The 20,274-nt window shown below is 41.6% G+C and overlaps 2 protein-coding genes across 5 annotated transcripts; one reads left to right on the top strand and one right to left on the bottom strand.

Annotated features, from left to right (window-relative positions):
• Nucleotides 1-288: 288 nt before the first annotated feature.
• Nucleotides 289-5,222, bottom strand: LOC134646336 (cytochrome c oxidase assembly factor 8). 2 transcript variants are annotated; one of them, XM_063500207.1, is made up of 5 exons: nt 4,924-5,222; nt 3,667-3,864; nt 2,196-2,259; nt 977-1,067; nt 289-551 (listed from the first exon to the last, which is right to left on the bottom strand). In XM_063500207.1, the coding sequence occupies exons 1-5, from the start codon at nt 5,050-5,052 to the stop codon at nt 431-433; spliced, it is 603 nt and encodes a 200-aa protein (XP_063356277.1). In that variant the 5' UTR covers nt 5,053-5,222; the 3' UTR covers nt 289-430. The 2 variants fall into 2 exon arrangements, with proteins under 2 accessions (XP_063356277.1, XP_063356275.1); XM_063500205.1 differs by having other exon boundaries at nt 4,918-5,220.
• Nucleotides 3,903-20,049, top strand: bag5 (BCL2 associated athanogene 5). 3 transcript variants are annotated; one of them, XM_063500203.1, is made up of 4 exons: nt 3,905-4,331; nt 6,722-6,960; nt 11,404-12,300; nt 12,836-20,049. In XM_063500203.1, exons 2-4 carry the CDS (start codon nt 6,929-6,931, stop codon nt 13,374-13,376), a joined length of 1,470 nt encoding a protein of 489 aa, XP_063356273.1. In that variant the 5' UTR covers nt 3,905-4,331; nt 6,722-6,928; the 3' UTR covers nt 13,377-20,049. The 3 variants fall into 3 exon arrangements, with proteins under 3 accessions (XP_063356272.1, XP_063356273.1, XP_063356274.1); XM_063500202.1 differs by lacking the exon at nt 6,722-6,960 and having other exon boundaries at nt 3,903-4,331; XM_063500204.1 differs by lacking the exons at nt 3,905-4,331; nt 6,722-6,960 and adding an exon at nt 6,338-6,483.
• Nucleotides 20,050-20,274: the final 225 nt, after the last annotated feature.

The following is a 20,274-nucleotide window of genomic DNA, read 5'->3' on the forward strand; positions in this document are numbered from 1 at the left end:
TTAGTTTTAACACGTTTTTGACAAAGTTCTAACACTTTAATTTCTTGTATTTATCGTAGGTGGTCAGCACCGATCTCACTGAGAGGATATCACAGGTTGTCTTTGTTTTGACACAAACTGGGTGCAACAGTTGAATCTGCTTTATAATGTATCTATAACCCCCGCCCCAAGAAAAAACCAAAAACCTTCTTGACCAAAGAGACCATGACATAACAATCCATACTTTAAACTATTAAAAAAATGATGAAAACTATTAATTAATTACAAAGAAATACCTCACATGTTTTGCTTTGTTTTATTTTTTCCAGAATAATTTACAGTCATTTGCAGAGCCTGAATAAACATGAAGCAGTAACAGAAGTGACAAAAATATAGCCAAGGCATTTGATATTTTGACAGGAGGGTGGGGGTGTGTGTATTTTCTTTGCTATCAGCTAGTAGGAGTGCCGTTTTTCTTGCTGCTCTGTCTTTCAGTAACTGTCCTCCACATACTGTTTAGGGTGACTCGAGCCAAGAGCAAGGTGATGGTAAAGTTACGTCTGTACCATTCCCTGGATACACAAAAAACAGAATGTTTCACTTTGCACAGTGTAACAAATGTGCTGACATAAAGATTCAAACAGGCAAATGCACAACAACACCAGAAGGAAGAAAAGGGAAACATTTGTGCTTTGATGGAGTTTAAACTGAAACGACAATAAATATAACAAAAGTTAGAGATTAAATCCCACACATGCTGCTGAGGTGATGTGTGTGGGCGGAAAGCTTTGCCAACATGAAGACAAGTCAGCCACTTTGCATTGCTAATTCACACAAAACTTCTTCATAGCCTGTGAGGTTTGTTGTTCTTTGCAGATGAGGTGATGCAGTGCAGTTAAAGCTCACAGCTGCTGCAGAGGGACATGTAACAACCCAACCACCCACCCACTCACTAACTCACCCACCCAGCGGCATCATGGGAGACAAAACAACTCACTTGTTGTAATTTGCATGTCGTACTCTGTTTTTGTCTAGGAAGTTTTTGTAAAACGTGGCCATCTCTTCGCTGCTCAGGGACCGCCGTCGTCCTGAGGGAAGGAGGGAAGACACAGCAGACTGTGTTATATTCTCATTAGGATACATCTCCCTGCAATTCACCAGCTGTTAGAAAAACAAACTGCTGTTTACTGTGCCTCCTGAGGGGTAGGCTACGAAGCAAGTTCGACAAAGCCAGGGTTTCTTTGTGTTGGCTGACTTGACCAAAAAAACCTCAGTCAGCGATAGTAGGCATCACACCAGTGGTTATTAACTCTCTCTGTGCTCACATAAAAAGGGCTGTCTGATGTGTTTTTGACACTTCAGACAGCACCAGATGGGTCAACTGAGCACCACTTACTCCAATCAGAGACATTATCACATGAATGGGGGATAGAGGTCTATTAACAATGTTAAATAAATGCAGTAAAATGCAACCCTGGTGCTGCAAGTATGAGTAATGCTGCAGAAAATTGTTAATTTAGTGTTTTGATCATCACAAGAGCTGAAAGCTTAGCTTCAATGTTTATCTCTGATGTCACAGCCACACATCGGTGCTCTCGCTGTGTTCAGCTCTGACAATTCACCCACAGCCTACACAACCTAACGAAGGAGAAGTGGGATTACTTTAGTTTACTAATGATAAACTGCAACTCTAGCACTGATTTTTTTAAGGCTTGGTAGCCAATGAAATGGCATGAAAAATTAAAACAAACAAACAAAAAAAAAAACACCAACAAAAAACAAAACATTTTCTGCATCGTCATCCAAATATGAATATTTGGAAAGTCCAGTGATAATATGATGTAGTTTGAATTATCTGTAACCTCACAGCTGGGCTTCATTCTGCAGTCTTAAGCTCTACAGACTGCAAATATTTGTATTCATTTAGCAGAGAATCAATATTGTGTTTGTAAGACACTGTAACTAAAAGAATTTGTGAAAACTTCAAATCGAAACTCTAAAAATAAACCGGTACAAACCAGGGATGTGGTCAGCATAAGTTACCATGGTGATCTAGCCAGGTATAAAGGCGCCCCCTTCACTTACATCAAGGTCGACTTACATCACTCACCCAGTAATCTTGTTTCATAGTACACCCATCTGAGGTGGTTAAATACTGTCTAAGTGCAAACCCAACCAACAATGTGAAATATTCAGAAAAGGCTGCATGTCCTCACCGTCCTGATCACGCAGAGTCAAGCCTTTTGCCTTCAGTTGTGAAATGATAAAAGCTTCTTTTTCCTGCAGACAGTGTAAAACAAACAAACAACAAACAAACCTTTTAAGCTTTAACTGTAATTTTAAATTAGGTCATTCTTAAAGTCAATTAAAGGGTCGTTAAATCAGATTTGGACTGGGGTCCACATAAAACCTACAGTCAGTTATTCCTCACTGTAATCTCTTACATAGCTGGGCCCTAACAGAACACATTTGTTGTGCAATGCTGCCCTCTACTGGTGAAATGATTTTACACACATACGAGCTCAGCACGCAGAGATTAATTACATCCACTGCTATTACAGTCTCCATTAATAATGATGGAAGTGACAGAATGATGCTAATGCAAGTAGGAAGTTGGCAGGGAAGATAATGTGGTTAGTGGACTTCATCTTGTGTTTACTTTAATTTCCATTTTATTTTTAATAAAAGTGAACTAACAAGCCGACAGGGATCGCTCACCCGGTTTGGTTTTGTAACAGCTACAGATGAATTTTCTTCTAATATCAATTTGATTCATTAGATTTAAGCGGCACTATGGCATGCCTGCATATGAAATAAATAGCAGCAGTAGCAGGACAATATGAACCATCATAAATATATATTGAACTGTAATAAATTGGAAGACATCATCTTTATGTTCTCAGGACAATATCACAAACAAATCCTTCTGGATGCACACTTTCACTTCATCCCTCGTGTGCAATTTAGGAATTTAATTTAGGAGTAACCTTCAGTTTCTCTGCAAAGACTACAGACTCCACTTCCTCTGTAGCTAAAGGTTTTCTTGGAGCACATCATCTTCCCACTCTTATTCATAATCTGAAATCACCTGCCCCACAATGAACCAACAACCGCTTCTATGCCTGCTTTACACCACCCACCACCTTTCAGCTTATTTTCAGAAGGGCAGAACAGCCAGCACAGTCTTAACTGATGATCTAACTAGCCTTAAATGAGTTTTATTCTCTTCCAAACTGCATGTCAGGTGCTCAGATGACTTAAAAGAACCAATTTTATCACAACTTTCCATTTTTCTAGGAGGGATGTCGACTCACTCCTCTTTACAGAAACTGGAGCTTGGTAAAGCTTGAGTGTTTTATTTTTGGGATTTGGGAATATTCTGTCTCCCTCCATTAAAATGAAGCTACCATAAAATGCGAGAAAACGTATAAATAAAGCAGGGGATCGAACAATTAATTCCCCCACCGTATCTTTGTCAGTTTCCATCTCAACAGTTAAAAGCAGCACTATGCGTGCTTCTCTCTCTACACTGTGCTCCCTATTTTTAGACAATACCCCCCTTACTCTCCACATGGACTGGCTTTTCACCCCACCTACAAATGAGACTTCCAAAAACTAGACAAACTAGTTTTCAGAGGCCAGTCCCTGACCCCAGAAAAACACTTTTAAAAAAAGTATTTCAGTAACCTTGCTGAAGGTGATGTTCTGCTTGGCCCAGAAGTTGTGGTTCCAGTCCTCTGTGTCCTGCCTCAGGTTTCTCAGCCGTTTCTCCAGCTCTGTTTCATTCTCCGGGATGTGGTAAATAATTGGCCGTAGGCTGGAGAGCGGGTTTGGTGGACCGACCCAGTCATGTGTGGAGCTGGGTTCTGGTCTATACGTAGATCTCTGTGTAAAAAAAGAAGAAACTACTGTAACGATGGGTTCAGACAACACAGTATCAGCACAAAAATAACTTAACGGGAAAGATACAGGGTGCTAACACAAAAGTTGAGCGTAGAATTGCAGGTGACAACAGTCAGAAGGCTGAAGATGTCCCATATTTCACCGATGCAAACCCCATATGACAGCGATGAGCTCATCAGACACAAATACCATGTAGTTTGAATTCCACATGCAAAGTTAGCATCACCAACACAGCCACATCTGTACTAATGACAAATGCAGATATCATCTGGAACTCAGGTTTAAAGACAGTCTGCTAAAGACTGAAACTCCACACAGCAGATGCACATCACGTGGCTTTAAATGAGCAGTGACCTCCACCAGACAGCTTATCATTACAGAGCAGACCTCAAGATGGAAAGAGCAGCGAGGAATAAAAAACGCTCCAGGGCTAAGAGACGAAAAGAGAGGTAAACCAATCCGAATGCAAAACACTGGGTCAGCAAATTCATACTGATTACTGACAGACATATCAATGCACGTTTATATGTAAAGCAGACGTATTTACATTTTTAAAGAAATACTTTATTATTAAACAGTTATTATTAAACATTTGCAGTTACAAACTCCAACAAATGCATGTAATTTTGAAACGGTTAAAAAAAGTGAAATCTAAGAAGATGTATTCCTGGACACTTTAGGTCTTAAAATATAACTTTAAACCATAATATTTTAAATTATTCTCAATTATTTTCCTACAAATACTTATACTACAACTGTATCATTAAAACAGATGTTGTAACACCGATTTAACCCTAATAAAGTCTAAAGCACTGCAATATATTTTTGTCAATAACACTTTATTTCCTGCGACGTTTAAAAAAATAAAACAACAACAACAAAAAAAACAGCTTATTTCGTACACACGTCTTCAATGTGGGCATGAAAAAATGGCGCCACACGTGATCGTCAACAACAACAACCCAGCCGTCTATAGCTAACAAATGGCAGCCCTTTAAACAGTGTAGAAATGTGATAAATTGTCATTATACAAACATTTACTGGCTTGTCCTTCTGGGTTGCCTGTTTGGAGCTGCAGAGCCGACTGCTACCTGCAGATAAGCGGAGACTGGAAGGACAGAAGCTCCTCCATGTCGACCGTCTCGCAGCTGCAGCTGTCCTGGCGGCCATTTTTGCAAGCCGACTCTAAAAAAGCGACTTAAATAAAACAAATCACGCCAAAAACCACTAAACAACACAAGACTGAGCTCGAGGACACAACCAAACTTTCACTGAGCTCGTGCCCTTCTCTGTGCGCTGCCTGTCATTTGGTCACGTGAGCCCAACAAGGCGCATGGATGCGCTCGGCAATCTCACCGGTAAATCCCGGATTCACTTAAAAACGACAACAGAAAACATTTCGCAATGAAAGGTCGAAAGGTTTCTTGTCAGTTTAGGATATTCTTTAAATGTAAGACTACAGAAAGAGCCAAAACAGAAAGTAATGTGGGGAACAAATATATGTCTATGTTATCTATTTGTTTATTTATTTAAGCTTAAGTCACATTTTTTCCTTATTAAAAAAATAAACGAAATGAAAAAACCGGCTGTAGGGGTAAAAGAAAAAAAAGATGTCAACCAGATTAGATGTTAGGAATATGCATATGTAGTCACCATGAAGCCAAAATCCCAACTATATTTATTTTTCCTTTGCTGCAGCCCTTCCTATGTATTTTATTATTATTATTATTATTATTATTATTATTATTATTATTATTATTATTATTTTGTATACTACTTCTAATACTATATTTATATACTATATTTCTTCTAATAACTATATTTCAGTGGTAAATGTTGCATTTTGTACAGCAGAGTCAGGTTGAGAGGGGAGCTGAGCTAAGGATAACAGGCTGAGGAGGAGGAGGAGGTTTGCCTTGATCCTGCTTGGAGCAGACGAAGTTGAGCAGGGCTAAACGTAGCTTGATAAATATCATTATTGTCGAATTAAACTTGAACACCACATGGATTATCTGTGTAGGTTTCGCTATTAGTACTTTTACTCTCACAAAGTATATGAATGCCTATTCCGTTCTGTTACTGAATTGTTGGAGATGCTAGATTGTTAGTTGTTTTTATTTTTTTACTACACAATAAATAATGCTCGTCAAACTTTTTTTGTTAACTAAGTTAAATAGACTAAAGTAAAAGTTAAACAGTAGCAAAGTCAGGGTTTATCTTAGCACCGGTAAACGACACGGAGTCATGACCAAATGAAGCGCGCCTATTGTTGGTCGACCAAAATTTGCACAAGGTTAAAAACAGTAAAGCTGTTTATCCGAATATTAACACGATTATGCGATTTGTTTTACATTCGTATATACGTGTCGTGCGGTAACTAAACATCAACTTGTATTTCTCATTTGTTAACATCAATAAAACACTGACGTAATGGCGTCTCTTCAATATTAGTGAGGAAACACAAACTCCGTGTTAGTTCATATCCTCACGAACTGTAAAGTAAGTACTCGAAGGTAGCTAGGTAGGCTAATGTTTAGCTTTAGTCACAGGAGGTGCGCACTTTTCCGCAACAGTTCCGATGGCTGTACGCTGGCTATGCAGGTAAGAGCGAAACTGTTAAAGAGAGGTGGCGGTGTTGATGTATTTACGCTGAAAAGCCAGAGTTATTTGGCTGAGGTGGGGCTGTGTCAGGTGATCATCAGTAGCTAGCTTAACACACTAACAATGGCATTCACAGGGGAGTGTCTGCTGTAAACCGGTTTTTGTAATGGCTGTTTCCATTTAAGCGTTTCATGAGTCCTTGGTAGCATATTTATTTTTAAATTAAGTTGTTTTAAAGGGCAGCAGAGGAAGGAATCTGGTGGTAGAGGCTGTGGGAGGGGCGACAGCAGCCCGACCGCAGTCAGTCAGTCACAGTCAGTCGCTGGATACTGAAGCTGACCGCAGGAGCATCGAGATCTCCCGGATTTCGGCTTTATCCCTTTGGATGCCTCTTTCCTGCACGAGCCGCCCAGCATTTGGCTGATGGAAACAGACATCCGTGAAAATGTGCGCGAATGTGTTCGGGGTTTTGAAAAGGTGAGAGGAATGCTGCTGTGTGTGTATGTATCTATCTATCTATCTATCTGTCTGTGTATGTGTGCGTGTGTGCACGAGAGAGAAAGGATGCAGCTGACAGCATCTGGAGATGCTTTGAGCCGTTTTGTCGAGATCTGGAGGTGTGGTATCTGTGCTTCTTGTAGCGCAGCTCCGGCAACATACATGGGCTCTCAGAGGTAGATGCGTTCGCACGCAGGCGGCAGGACGGGATTTTCTGCGGTGACATAATGCGCAAAGCCGTGCAGGAGGACCGGCAAGCATGCAGGCAGCCGGGGATGGAGCTCGAAGCCTTTATCTGGGAGATAAGCAGGAGGTGTTGCATGCGTGTCACCTGCAGCTCGGTCACCCTTCATGCAGCGAGACTCATGGGAAGGGAGGACTGATTCCCTCCCACGAGGGAGGCAAACCTGCCCTTAGCTTTGAAACCACCACATCAGCCTTGTCTGTCTTGGCTCAGACAAGGCAGGCTGTTTGCCATGCTGGAGTGGATTTTGCTGAGATTATCCTAATAAATACTCAGATTTGTAAGCTCTGGCCCGACATGTGCTCATCCACTCTTGTGGAAATGCCCATCCCCTCGCCCTGTTACGTAAAAGTACTTTAGGCAACATTGATACATAATCCTGTCTATTGCTAATAAGCCTAATTGATGCTTTGGATAACAAAACATCATACTGGCGGCTACTGTATTCACATCTAATAATCATGCTGGCAGAGCTTTCCTTTCATGTCTGTGTGCTCTAGTGTTTAGCATAACATCATAGCAGGGGGGTTAAATGGGGGATCGTCTATAGCAGAAAGCAATTTTTGAACAGTTCAGTTTGTCCTTAAAAAAAAAAAAACAAACAAACAAAGAAAACTGAGAGACACAAATGCCTATAAGGTGAAACAAAACTGCTACAAAGAGATGACATTTGGTACAGAGTGGCTAGAAAGACTCCAAGATTTCACAAATAAATGCAAAACATCTGCAGAGATATGAAGATGCTATAAAGAGACACAGATCCAAAATCCTGAACAGGGCTGAAATCAAACTGTTCATGCCTGTGATGGATTTGTACATAGCCGCTGTCAAGGCTTTGCTTTTGTGTACTCCATTACTTGCAGGACCCCCGGGAACTGATCGATGACGTGCAGATGATCTGAAATGACGACAACTACTGAGATGCACAGAATGACTTTAAAGGGCCACAAAATTACAGTAGAGCAACTCAAAATTATTACAAGAGAAAGCAAGAGTATAAAAATACACAACTACCAGAAAAAGAAAGGAAAAGGAACCACAGAACATGGTAAATGAGCAAAAGAACAAGCAAAACTGTGTGGATGTGCACACAGGTGTTGCAGATTGACTCAGAAGGTCTAAAATAGACACATTCATGGGATAAAAAGTACAAAATGACCTTAAAGACGTGCACAACTACAACAAGCCAGTAAAATGATTACAGAAAGAAGAGGCAGCAAAGAGGACTGAAACACATCATCATCTGTTGCTCTTTTTGTCTTTTATGTGGCTGCTTTTTTCACATAATTTCACCTTTTCAATTTTGTGTTGTCATCAGATACGCAACCAAACCACAAATGATCTATTTAGAGGGACGAAAAGCCGCAGATCTTCACATTGGAGTTTGGCAAAGCTTTTTTTTTTTTTTTTTAAACACAAAAGATGATTTAATCTTTTCAGCCCTCACGAGAGCCGTGTTATTAATCCTAAACTAAAAGGCAGATGCTTCTATCTTAATGGCATTTTTCTAAATGTCTAACTGGGAATATATTCCAGAGCTCAAGGCACCTGTGACACATTTAATGAGGCCGTCTGACCGAATCTTCCTGTGTGGAGATTCACTCTGGAGGCGCTATGAACCGTTTCAAATTTTTTGGGTGTTGGTCAGCTGCGTTTATTTTCTGCTCGGTATTAAAAAGCTCGATGGGCAGTCGCACTGCAAAGGAATCTGGATCCCGTCTTTTAACGTGGATTAGAGCTTTATCACGATCACGTCAGGCAATATATCTCATAGAAACGCGCTGCAGTGCTCCCAGTGGTTGTCATGTGGGTGTTTGTCTTGTCGAGACTAAATGTAGGTTAACCTCATTTGTTTTCTTGCAGTTGTAAGGGCAGAATTTTGTGTGAGTATATTATGTGGGAAGTTGTTCTTGTCTATAGCTGCGCTATCATTGGCCTGAACAGGGATTGTGCTTCTTAATATAAAAAAGTCTTTGATTAAATATAGAGGATTTTGGATGATGTCATCAGCTTGTTTTTTTTTAATTGTCATGTCCTGGCAAAATAAGGTTACTACTGAACGTTAAAGATGTATAGACACAGTCTTTGAGCTCTTTAACACGATGTCTTTGCTCATTCAGGAGAGCAACCTTGATGTTCATTTGATTTATATTTGGCCAGCCTCCCTTTCTGGATCATCCTCTCAGGCCCTTCTGGTCTGTTTATGTTGGCTGATGTTTTTAGATTGCTCTCTCTCTCGTTCTGACCACTTGTGTTGTTTGCTCTGAGTTTTCCTCCAGTGAGGAAACAGGAACTTCTAAAATGACCTGACTTTCATGTGAAGGATCATTGCTGATGCTGAGAGCTGGGGCTCTGATTACAGTAGAAGAGGCCATATTCTCCAATCCTGAGGGGTCTGAGGGATGAAATGACCAACACTGTGGTCAGGCCCTCGTGCAGTCGTCTGCAGGTTTAGAGCAGAGTTTCTTGGACGAACCGAAACTCGTCACTTCGCTCATCACTTGCCATACTTCGACGCCTCTGTCCACTTTTAAAAAATGGAAGTGGAGTTGAAGCATTGCTGTTTAGAAAAACTGTAGGAACTCCAGCGTGCATCGTAGAGGCACAAATGCAAGGGGACATAATAAAATTTCCACAGAGCAGTGTAAAAATGGCAGCCACATTGCCAGCGGTCTGAACATGTGGATGAATATGATCAGAAAAATGTAAATTGTAAGCTTTATTCATTTGTTTTCTATTTTTATGGGCCTATTCCTGGAACCTTTTGGTTATAAGTCGCCTTCTACTGAGACCCTTTCTGTTGAGGCTTCAGTGGATGACTGAGTTGAATGGCCAGATGTCAGGTCCTGTGTCAGGTCTTTGCTAGATTTTTTTTTTCCTGTTTCTTGAGGACTTGAGTTTCAGATGCTGCTGATAATTTTTTAGGCCTGCGACTTCGTTGTTGTCCTCCAGTTGTCTCCATTTTGGCTTATAGCCCTTTAAAAATCACCATGTCAATTCAAAAATACTATTTTATGCTTGTCAAACTGTGTTGTCTGTAACATTTTTATAGACTCAAGAAAAAAACCAGGAACAATGTGTTTTTGTGACAGGCTGCTAAAAACAAAGTGTTTAAAGATACAATTTAAAATTGGCTCTTTGCCATGATTTCTATTATGTGTAGGCACATCACTGGTTCATTCTTTGGGTTAGATGCCTTTTGTATGCTTGAGTGATTCATAGATCAGTATTAAGAAGCTTAAACATTCCTCTGAAAATGGTCAGGTACAAGGACTCCACTGAAAATGAGTAAACAAAAAGCCAATTTCCAAAGAAAAACTTTGAAAGACCATCAGAAAGCCTGAAGAACTGTTACTCAAGAACGCTTTTTAAAAATGACAAGAAAGTCTGGCACCTTGGAAGCAAAATATAAAGAAATGAGGGGTGTGCAAAGAGTTTTGCACAGTACTGTATCTAAAAAACAAACAAACATTGCCACCATCTCAAGACAGTACTGTTTTTTTTAAACTCATTTTCTTGACAATACTCAAGAAAATGAGTTTAATGAATCCTTTCAAATGTGTTTTTATGGCATCGTGTCAGATGACATTGGCTGTGAAAAAACTTCAGAGAGTTACAGTTTGACTGAAACGCTGCAAGAAATTAGGAACAAATGGACTTTTTTGCAAACTGGTCCTGCAGGCTCAGTTTTCACAGTGAGGTTTTACAGAAATGAGGCAGCACATTGTCAGGATTGCTGATGCTAAACATAGTGTCATCCTGTTTAATGACTTTTGCCACCAGGCGGAATTTTCTGACATATAAACAGAAATGTGTCTGCAAATTTGCCAAGCAACAATAAATCCTTTTTTGTTTTTGTGAGCCAGTGGGAGTTAGTCTCCAGTGATTCATAACAGCCTTCCTGGCTGTGTCAGAAGGTCAATCCTACTGCAGGCGTGTGCTTGTTTCCATAGAGCAAAACTCAAATGCTACATTATTTACATGCTAATTAGTGTAAGAACAGGGCCAGTGGCATTTATAGCCTGCTACGTTGTTCTAAATTCTTCTTGATTTCTTCAAGATTTCAACCTCTGAATGTGGTTACAGAGTTTGTGTTGGCTTGTTGATACGGTCTGCCGAGGCTCTGTTTGTCCCAGTTATTCATTGTTCTGACTTCCCTTTCCGGCTCCTTTTTCCAGCCTGTTTGGGAAGCCCTTTGATGGCGGGAAGAGGATGGACCATGGTGGTCCACAGCAGCAGCAACAACATCCAATGGAGCAGCAGCAGCCAGCATATCATCCGCAGCACCCTGCCATGATGCGGCTGTACGAGATACAGAAGGAGGTGGCGTCTCTGGGGCCGCAGGTGTGCACCTTCAGCGGCCTTCAGAATGATCGGGACTACAAGCGTCTGGAGCGAGAGCTGACCCGCCTGCTGCTGGATGTGGACCAGGTGGACACAGAGGGCAAGCCGGAGCTGCAGGGGGCACGAAAAAGAGCGGCTCAGGAGGTGGAGGGACTCCTGCGTTATCTAGAAGAGAACGCCACCCATCCTTCCCGGCTGGCCATCGAACAGCTAAGCTACGAGGCGCGGCAGCTGGTGGACGAGCGCGTCGTGGCTCCGCAGCGAGCAGGCGGGGTGACAGAGATCAACGACGAGTTGGTGGACGCTCTGCAGGAGCTCGTGCTGAGGCTCACTCAGGTCAAGACCGAAGGGAGGGTGCCGCTCCGCAAAGCACGCTACCGGGCGCTAACGCGCCTCTGCGCTGTACAGGATGTGATCGAAGGGCGCACGCAGCAGCAGACCCTCTCCCTGCCGCTGTCGGGAGACACCCACGAGGCCGTGAACTGCATCAACCAGGTGATGGTAAAGGTGAGCGTGGCCCGCAGCCAGCTGGTGGCGCTGCTGATGGGTCTGAGCGGGAGGGACAGCTGTGCCCACCTGTCACGCATCCTGACAGAGATGCAGGTGGAGCTGGACGCTCTGGATGTTTCGGGGAACGCGGTGATCAGAAATTACAGGAAACAGGTGGTGGAGGAGATAAACGGGCTGCTGAAACATCTGGACCTGGAGGGGGAAGGAGACGACACACGCAGGTAGGCGTCACTCATAAAGGATGAAGCTGCAGATGAGTGCTGCACCGAATTGATTATTTTTAATTGATCGTTCATTGATGAATTGATGACCAACTGAACAAATATTGCTCCAATAAAGTCACATTTTACCCATCCAAGATCCAAGGGTGGGTACTTGTTCAGGAAATTATATGTAAAAGACTCTAATGTAAACTATGAAGATACTTATGCAGGTATAACAGAGGGATTCTGTCTGTTTACTAAATTGTAGCTACAAGATTCTTGATTATGAGCAATGTCGGTTTGTTTCGGTACTTTTGAACATGAGCTACATGGTTTTCATTCAGTTAGTTTTTTTTGTTTTCATAAATAGATTTTGTACTTTAACACTGGTTTTCAGTGTTTGTTTACCAAAGAAGAAGCTAATTTTGTGGTTATAGCTTCTAAAGCGATGCCTACTCACAGTTACAATATCAAGATTGATTGACTCTCCGGCAAGTCATTCTTTCTGCAAATTTGATCATGAGAAGCACTGACTCTGCCCCCACCCTCACAGGTATGACTTGGCGCAGAACAACTCCATCCGAGAGATCGAGGGCGTGCGAGCTCACATCTCGCACCTGCGAGAGGGCGTCCTACGACACTGTGCGATGGGTGACCTCAGCTTCAGACCCAAAGCCGAGTTGCAGGGTCTTCTCACCCAACTGGACCAGGTGGACACGGCGAAGAACCCGTGCATAAGAGAAGCCCGTCGCCGTGCTGTGGTGGAAGTCCAGGCGGTCATCACGTTCCTGGACCTACGCGAGGCTCTAGCACGCCGCCAGCCAGGCCCCAATGAGCACCCATCACATCGAGCTGTGTGGCAAGTCCTGGGGAGCCTGTCAGAGCTCCAGGCTCAGGTCCTGGGCTTCGACGGCAAGCGGGTCGACAAGAGCTACATGATCTTGGAGGAGCTGCTTACCAAACAGCTGCTGGCGCTGGACGCCGTTGACCCGCAAGGCGACGAGACAACCAAGGTGGCACGCAAGCAGGCGGTGAAGTTTGCCCAGAACATTCTCAACTACCTGGACATGAAGACAGATGAGTGGGAGTATTAATTAATTCCAAAACACGATGGGACGCTGCAGGAACAAAAGGAGCTGATAATGTGTGTAAAATAAAAAAATAAGGAAATAAACTGGTACATTATCATTCCACGGGCTGTAAATATGAATTCAGATCCCTAGAATGCACTGCAGCAGCGCTTTTTCTTTCATCACTTCGTGGTTGTCATGGCCGACCCTGCAGATAAACACAGAACTACTTTTGTGAAACACTTTGAAAATTCTCTTTGTGCTATTTGGAGATATCTTTTAAAATCTCCCATGTATGTGTGTACCTGTGTGTGCGTGTGAGTGTATGCGCGCAAATTGTTATTTGTTGTCTTTGCATTTGGCGTGTGGCTGTCGAAGCCAAAGCACTAAATAATGCCTGTAAAAGTGGTCACATCCTCTAGACTGCACTTGATGTTGATAAATTATCCCAGTGTGATGGATTGCTTAGCAGTGGTTTCCCCCGTCTGGCCTGATTAATCAGAGTGTCAGTTGCTAATGGAGACAGCCGATGCACGTGTTGAATACCGTGACCTAATTAGGAAAAGTCGCCTATGGCTACCCTAAGAGCTGGGCTTGGTCCAGAGTGTGATACCTGCTGTGTGATACCTGCTGATGTGGGGTGAGAAAAGTACCCCCAACCCCCTTCCTTTTTTAAAAAAAATTCAGGTAATTGAATTTGGTCGATTCCTTTTTTTTTGTTTGTTTGTTTGTTTCACTCAGAAAGGCAGTGTCTATTTAATCTGCGGTGATGTGCTTTTGAAGGTGAAACATGACAAATGTTCACAAGCCAGAGTGTGTGTTTAAACAGATGTAATTAGAGAGGGAACGGTGAGAGTTTACACCGCCCATGTTAAGTGACTCTCCACCCGTGTGTGACCTCGTTGACCCCTCAGCATGTGTTTCAAGTTTCTGGCAGCTCCCTGAAAACACAAACACAAAATCGGGCGGCAAACAAAACGTCAGTGTTGATGCGGTATCCCCTCGGCTGTGAATGAAGAGATGAAAGTTACCCCACAACCTCCTCGCCGCTTGCGTAGCTGTTCATCTCTAACATGTTTCACGTTTGCTCTGATTTCTGTATGATTGTTTTAGGCTATTAATGAATCAGGGCTAAATCCAGAGATAGAGGGGCAGAGGAGAAATTTTGTCACCGCTGCTGCTGTTTGAGTTGTTTTCTGTTTGTTTGTTTCTACCTACTGCTTTCTCCGGATGGAGGAGAGACTGTGAGAGGTCCCTGGGGAGAGGAAGAAGAAAGGGAGGAGGGCGAGCAAAGATATCCACTGGATTGACACATCAAGGCTGAAGCGCACAGGGCCGACAGTCGGGTACTGTTAGGTAGAGGATTGACGGTGATGGCAGTCGACAGAGCCTTCTAGAAACTTCTCTAAGCTGCTTCTGCTGCGGACAGTAGGAGGGAGGGAAAGGACTAGTAGAGAAGTCTGTGTGCCTTGATTTTGACCCTTCCTTATGACCCGGTTTATGTAAAAGCAGCCTTGTAGTGCAGCAGCTGATTAAAGAGCTAAAGAGCAAGCTCTTTTTATTTCTTTCTTTTTTTAAATATAAAAGTACAAAATGAGGAAACTAAAGCTCCGAATGTGTTTATGGAGAGCACCATGGTCATTATAACCATCAGAAATATGCACTAGTTGTCAGAAACGCTTTTTAAGCATTCAGCATGTATTCCTGAAAATGCTCCGGTCAGTCATTTGTAGTAACACAGCGATGACGCTCCTTTTCACCAGGCAAAGCGACATGAGTCATGGTTTCACGCTGCAAAACAGCCACGCTTCTGGAGCAGCTCTCATGCTCTGACAGCACTTAGGCGACATTAGCAGGAAAATCAACAGAGAAAAACAGAGCGACCGGTCTCACCTTCCTGCTTAACCCCCTTAAAAAAAATCAGCTGACGAGGAGACGATGGTGGAGGTGTTCCTGAGCGGGAGGAAAAGGCAGCTAATGAAAGAATCACTCCTCAGCTCGTAGCAATCGTTTTTAGGCATACGTCGTGATCTTTGACAGCAGAAATCCACAACTTGCTTGCTGCTACTTCGCTATTTCTCTTCACAGTGTGTGTGTGTGTGTGCGCATCAGTCAGTGTAAAATTCTGATAATTTAGGTGGTCCTCTGCCTTACGGTGACACCTGAGGTGGAAGATGCATCTGCCAGCTCATTAAAAATACCTCAGCAGAGAGCAGAGAAAGAGGCAGTCTTTTCGGAGTTTATCTGATTGGTGGTTGAATAAGACTAAAGCTGTCTCCAGAATTTCTTGGCTCACAAGACTTCTCGTCAACTGAGAGTCTCTGATCTCTGTGTGATTGTGTTTGAACACACACACTAAGAGGTCAGATGTTTCCTCTGCAACAAGTTGCTCACAGTGATTAAAGTCTTTAGGGCGTTGTTGTTCATCCCAGCTGCAGAGAATGTGGTCCAGCATGTTTCAGTGAAGCTTCACCAGCCCTTCTAACTCTTTGAAGCTGCTACTGGAAGCAGTTTTCTGGCACAAAGCCTGCAGCTCAGCCTCCTGGGTAGTGAGCTGACTCATGCGGGGGGAAATTAGATTAAACAGTGTTCATTAAACGTAGCCAGTCTGCCTGGCTGTTGTTGCAATAGATGCTTTCTCACGGCGAACCTTATGCTCTCTCAGACCAAACCGATCCAGACACACCTTATGCTCACGTTTTTTTGTACGCAGTAACACGCAGATGTATGTCTGTTCCTCGCAGGACACTGCATCAGTGTATTATACACGTTTCTTTGAATAGTTTATCCAAAGTTTTACGCTATGAACAGAAGTATTTAAATCGTTCCTGTCTCATTGTCTCGGAGTGTTTGGAAGCCATAAACGTTTATATAGTGGTCCTGAAGTCCAGGATTTTGTTGCGATGGATGTTGTTCCCCGGTTCCAAATATCGCTCTCACACTTCTAAAACTGCTTTTTTTTGTATATGTACAATGGCTCTACTAGATTTAGGTATTACAAATTGATCATTGTGAAATTAGTTGTCGCATTAAAGTCGAGGTGCCTGCGCCTCAGCGTTTTTGTTTACACGAACAAAAGGAGAAAATCCATTTTATAGGTTTAAAAGATTGATGAGGAACCAAATATGTACAAGGGTTCACGTGTTTTAGGCTATCGTGATGTTGCATGAGTGTGAATGTTTTGTTAAGGTTACATGGCAGGGCTTTAAAGGATAAAGCTGGAGAGATTTTTATTTACATTTTTTCTTGATTGTCAACAAAACCAATAATGTTGTGCATCTTGGTGGCCCTCAGCTCCGCTCCAGTTGGTTCATAATCAGATACATTTAATGAGCCTCATTAAATGTATCTAATTTCCTCAAAAACACATGGGCATTGTAGTTTTTTACCAAACAATTAGAAGGTTCATGTGTGGGGACTAGTTTATGCAGTGGATGTTGTGGCTGTTTGTTTGTTTTTTCCATCTAAGAGTGCATGTGGGAAAATACAAAATACACAGTGTCTTTGTCTGAGATCATAAAAATTACACATTTACTGGGATAGTTTATATATTTTTTTTCGTACGATTTGTTGACAAAAACACAGAATATGAAGGAATTCTTACTTTAAAACAGAGACATATTCTTGCTAATATCAAAACCAGCACCATAAAGCCTGTTTTGCTTTTGTGCAAATACATTGCCGACTACGTTTCATGAATTGCTTGTTGGATTGTTAAAAAGTGATATGGGTCATGCTTTAGTTATAATTAGAATGTATTTACGAGCAGAGGCAGAGTGTAGTTTGCTATTAACATGGTATTTATATGCAAAAGCATTTAAATATACATAGAAGTTGTTGACCAATGCTTAAAAATACATTACATGCTGCTGCTAAAAGCTAAATAGTGCTGCGCCAATTATTTGTGCGTCATTCCTTTTGTCATGTTTAACTGGGAATCTTTCACATTTCAGTAGTATATGTTCCGACACACTACTCAGCTTGTAGGATGTCACTTCCTGAGAGCCATGTTGCCATGGTAACCCAACCTCTTCTGAGTTAAGCCGAACACAAATACATTTATCCTTGGCAAACTGAAAACTTTTTAAATTTAAACACTTAAATTGAAGCGTTTTTGATGTCAGGTCGCAGTCCAGCAGCGTCATTGCTGCATTGCATAATGGGACATTTATGCCCGGTGTGGAGTCCTGCGACACATCCTCTAATGTTCCCTCAGAAACATGCAAATAGTGTATTTCAGTACATTCGTTGGTTTCGGCACGCTAAAAAATGACTTCAGTATGTAAATTTGGATGCGATTCTAATCGTGCTTTTTGTAAGTTGTTTTTCGTTCCCAAGTTCAAAACAGAAAGTGACTTTTGACTTGTAATTTGGATGACCAGCTAGTTACAGACTTTTCTGTGTAAACCTTTACAAGAAGTTAAAGGTATAATGTCGAACGTCACTATGAGCTCATTTTATATTTTGAAAATTGAAGTTTTGTACTGGATCACTGCAATGATGCTACAGAAATAATGAAATGTTACAAATTCCACATCACGTCTGTTGTACATGTACATGTAATTCTAAGAAAAATACCGGATCAAAATCAGGGAGGGACGTGTGTATTAAGATATTTTAATTAAAACTAGTTCCTTTTTCCATTACATAAATGTGGCTTAAAAACAATGCCTAATTTCAACATGTAAACTGTTAATGCAAAAGGTGAACTTTTGCATTAAAACTTCCTGGTCAGACAGATTATATGTCAAAATCTTGTTTCCAGTCTTTTCTTTTTTACGTGACTGTAAAATCTAAATTACAAAGTATTATTTTTTGCAATTAATATATAAACAGCACTTTTTTTTAATGTTGTTATTTGGGATCTTTAGTTGAATATGAAAAATATGAATGAGACATGGACTGCTTGAATTAAATGAATTTGAACCAGGGCTTTGGTTTTCTCCACACAGACGCTCTGTTATGTTTCACCTCAACACACTGCTGGACTGCTAAAAGCAGCTCAGGGTCATCCAGAGCATCTGAACTTGGGAGTCCATTAGACAGGAGTTTAAAAGATTCAGCTCCAGTGGGTATTCAGAGGCAGTCCCTTTACAGGACAGTGCATTTACACCAAACAGCAAACGGGCAGACTTACTCACAGATGCAAGTTTGCAAGGTTTGAATTTCCTAAGGTGAATGTAGTCATGTTCTGTATTTCATAGTACTAAAGTTTATTTTACTAAGGACATATCAAGTGGAAATGGGTAATATTTAATAAGATGGGATCGGAAACATTAAAAAAAAAAGCATCAGCCAAAAATGTTTTCATTATGTTACAGTTTTTAAGGTCAGCAGCCATTTACACCAGCAAGTTTGAGACTTAAGGCAACTACATTTCACAAAAACCTGTAACCAAACATACTGATTTATTTTTTTGATCATTACAAGTCAGCTACAAGTCAATAATCGATCAATTTAACTTGATGCCACAAAAGGACACCAGCTAAAATCAGTGTTTACACTTTCAGATTAAAGAAACGAGATGGGATGGGTAACCTTTAATCCAGTAATGTGATGGTGTTCTGTCATTCTGACGATGGTCACTATTATATTAATGTGCTCCCAGTGGCAGAGACACCTTCCTCCCCAGTGTGTAGAGATACTGCTGCGGTGGTGGGAGTGCATCTCCTTCTGCAGTGCCATTTGAGTGGCCCATTCCTGCCATCCTCCTTTGCCTCTTTAAACCTTGTGCTTGCATTCTTCCTGGTCCTGCATGTAGGCAGCCTGTGCTTTTTCATGTTGACCAAAAGCCTGTGCAAGTCATCAGTGTGCTGATGCCTCTGTTTAGTTTAGTTTTTCCCCCTAATTTCAGTGGTTGTAATCATGTGAGTGACCATCTGTAGATTACACTGAGATTAAAGGGGAGGATGTGCTTGTCTGAAATGGGCTTTCGTGACTTTTAAAGGTGCTGATGGAGGTTATACCTTTGGACTGAACCTGTAAATTATTAGGCTCTAATTTAAAATACTGACAGAGCCGACTCTTCAGATAAAAATCAGGTAAATGTGTATTAAATAACCAAAACAGTAGTCCTCCACCAAGGCTAATGTCCCATCCACATCAAAATTTAATAGGTTCTTCCTTTACACATTCCTCTCCATCTCCTGACCTTCGCCTTCTACTCTACTAAAAGCATCACTGAAAAAAAACAGAGAAATAATTTTAGCTGTTGAGCAGATTGACATTTTGATGGTAAACATGAAGCTTCACAAGCAGCAGTACATAGCAGGCTGATGAATCTTTGGCTGATCGTTTAAGTGAAATGTGAAAACGACAGAATCCCACCGAAAGTAAAAACAAGGTTCCTTCCTGAGCTTTTGCAAAACTTATATTTAAGGACAGTTATTATTAAAAGTTCATCAGTCATGTGTGTTCATTACTGCTTTGCCTTTCTTATGACAGGAATGTGTTTAAGTGGTGAAAATGGGACTGCGTTTTGTTCATTTTTTCCAAATGTGTGTCTCATGAAGTCGCCTTTAACTGCATTGATTGTGACAGGCTTTTGATGTCTCTCCTCCAAAATGCGCTTGTACAAAAAGCACACTGACTGGAAAAAACAACAACAAAAAAAAAACCCATTGTGTGAATGCTCCATGGATGGTTGTGTTCCAAGTTTGTATTCCCACTGCAAAATAAAGACAGTGTGTCTTGTTTAGTGCTCTGTTAGTGTTTTTTTTCCCCCCTCCTTGCATCTGGCAGCTTTCCATAGCAAGTTTCCTTTAAGGCGATTGCAAACTTTTAAAATGCTTACTCGGGGTTATTTTAAGTATACATACAGTATTGCCAGGGGAGACTGGATAAAAAGACACCTCACGCATTGAAAACTCGCTCCCTGCTGTCGATGTGCATTAAATTTTTAGCTTCCACACAGAGCCGGTTG

This window comes from Pelmatolapia mariae, linkage group LG16_19 (assembly GCF_036321145.2).
Source record: "Pelmatolapia mariae isolate MD_Pm_ZW linkage group LG16_19, Pm_UMD_F_2, whole genome shotgun sequence".
Classification (NCBI taxonomy): Eukaryota; Metazoa; Chordata; class Actinopteri; order Cichliformes; family Cichlidae; genus Pelmatolapia; species Pelmatolapia mariae.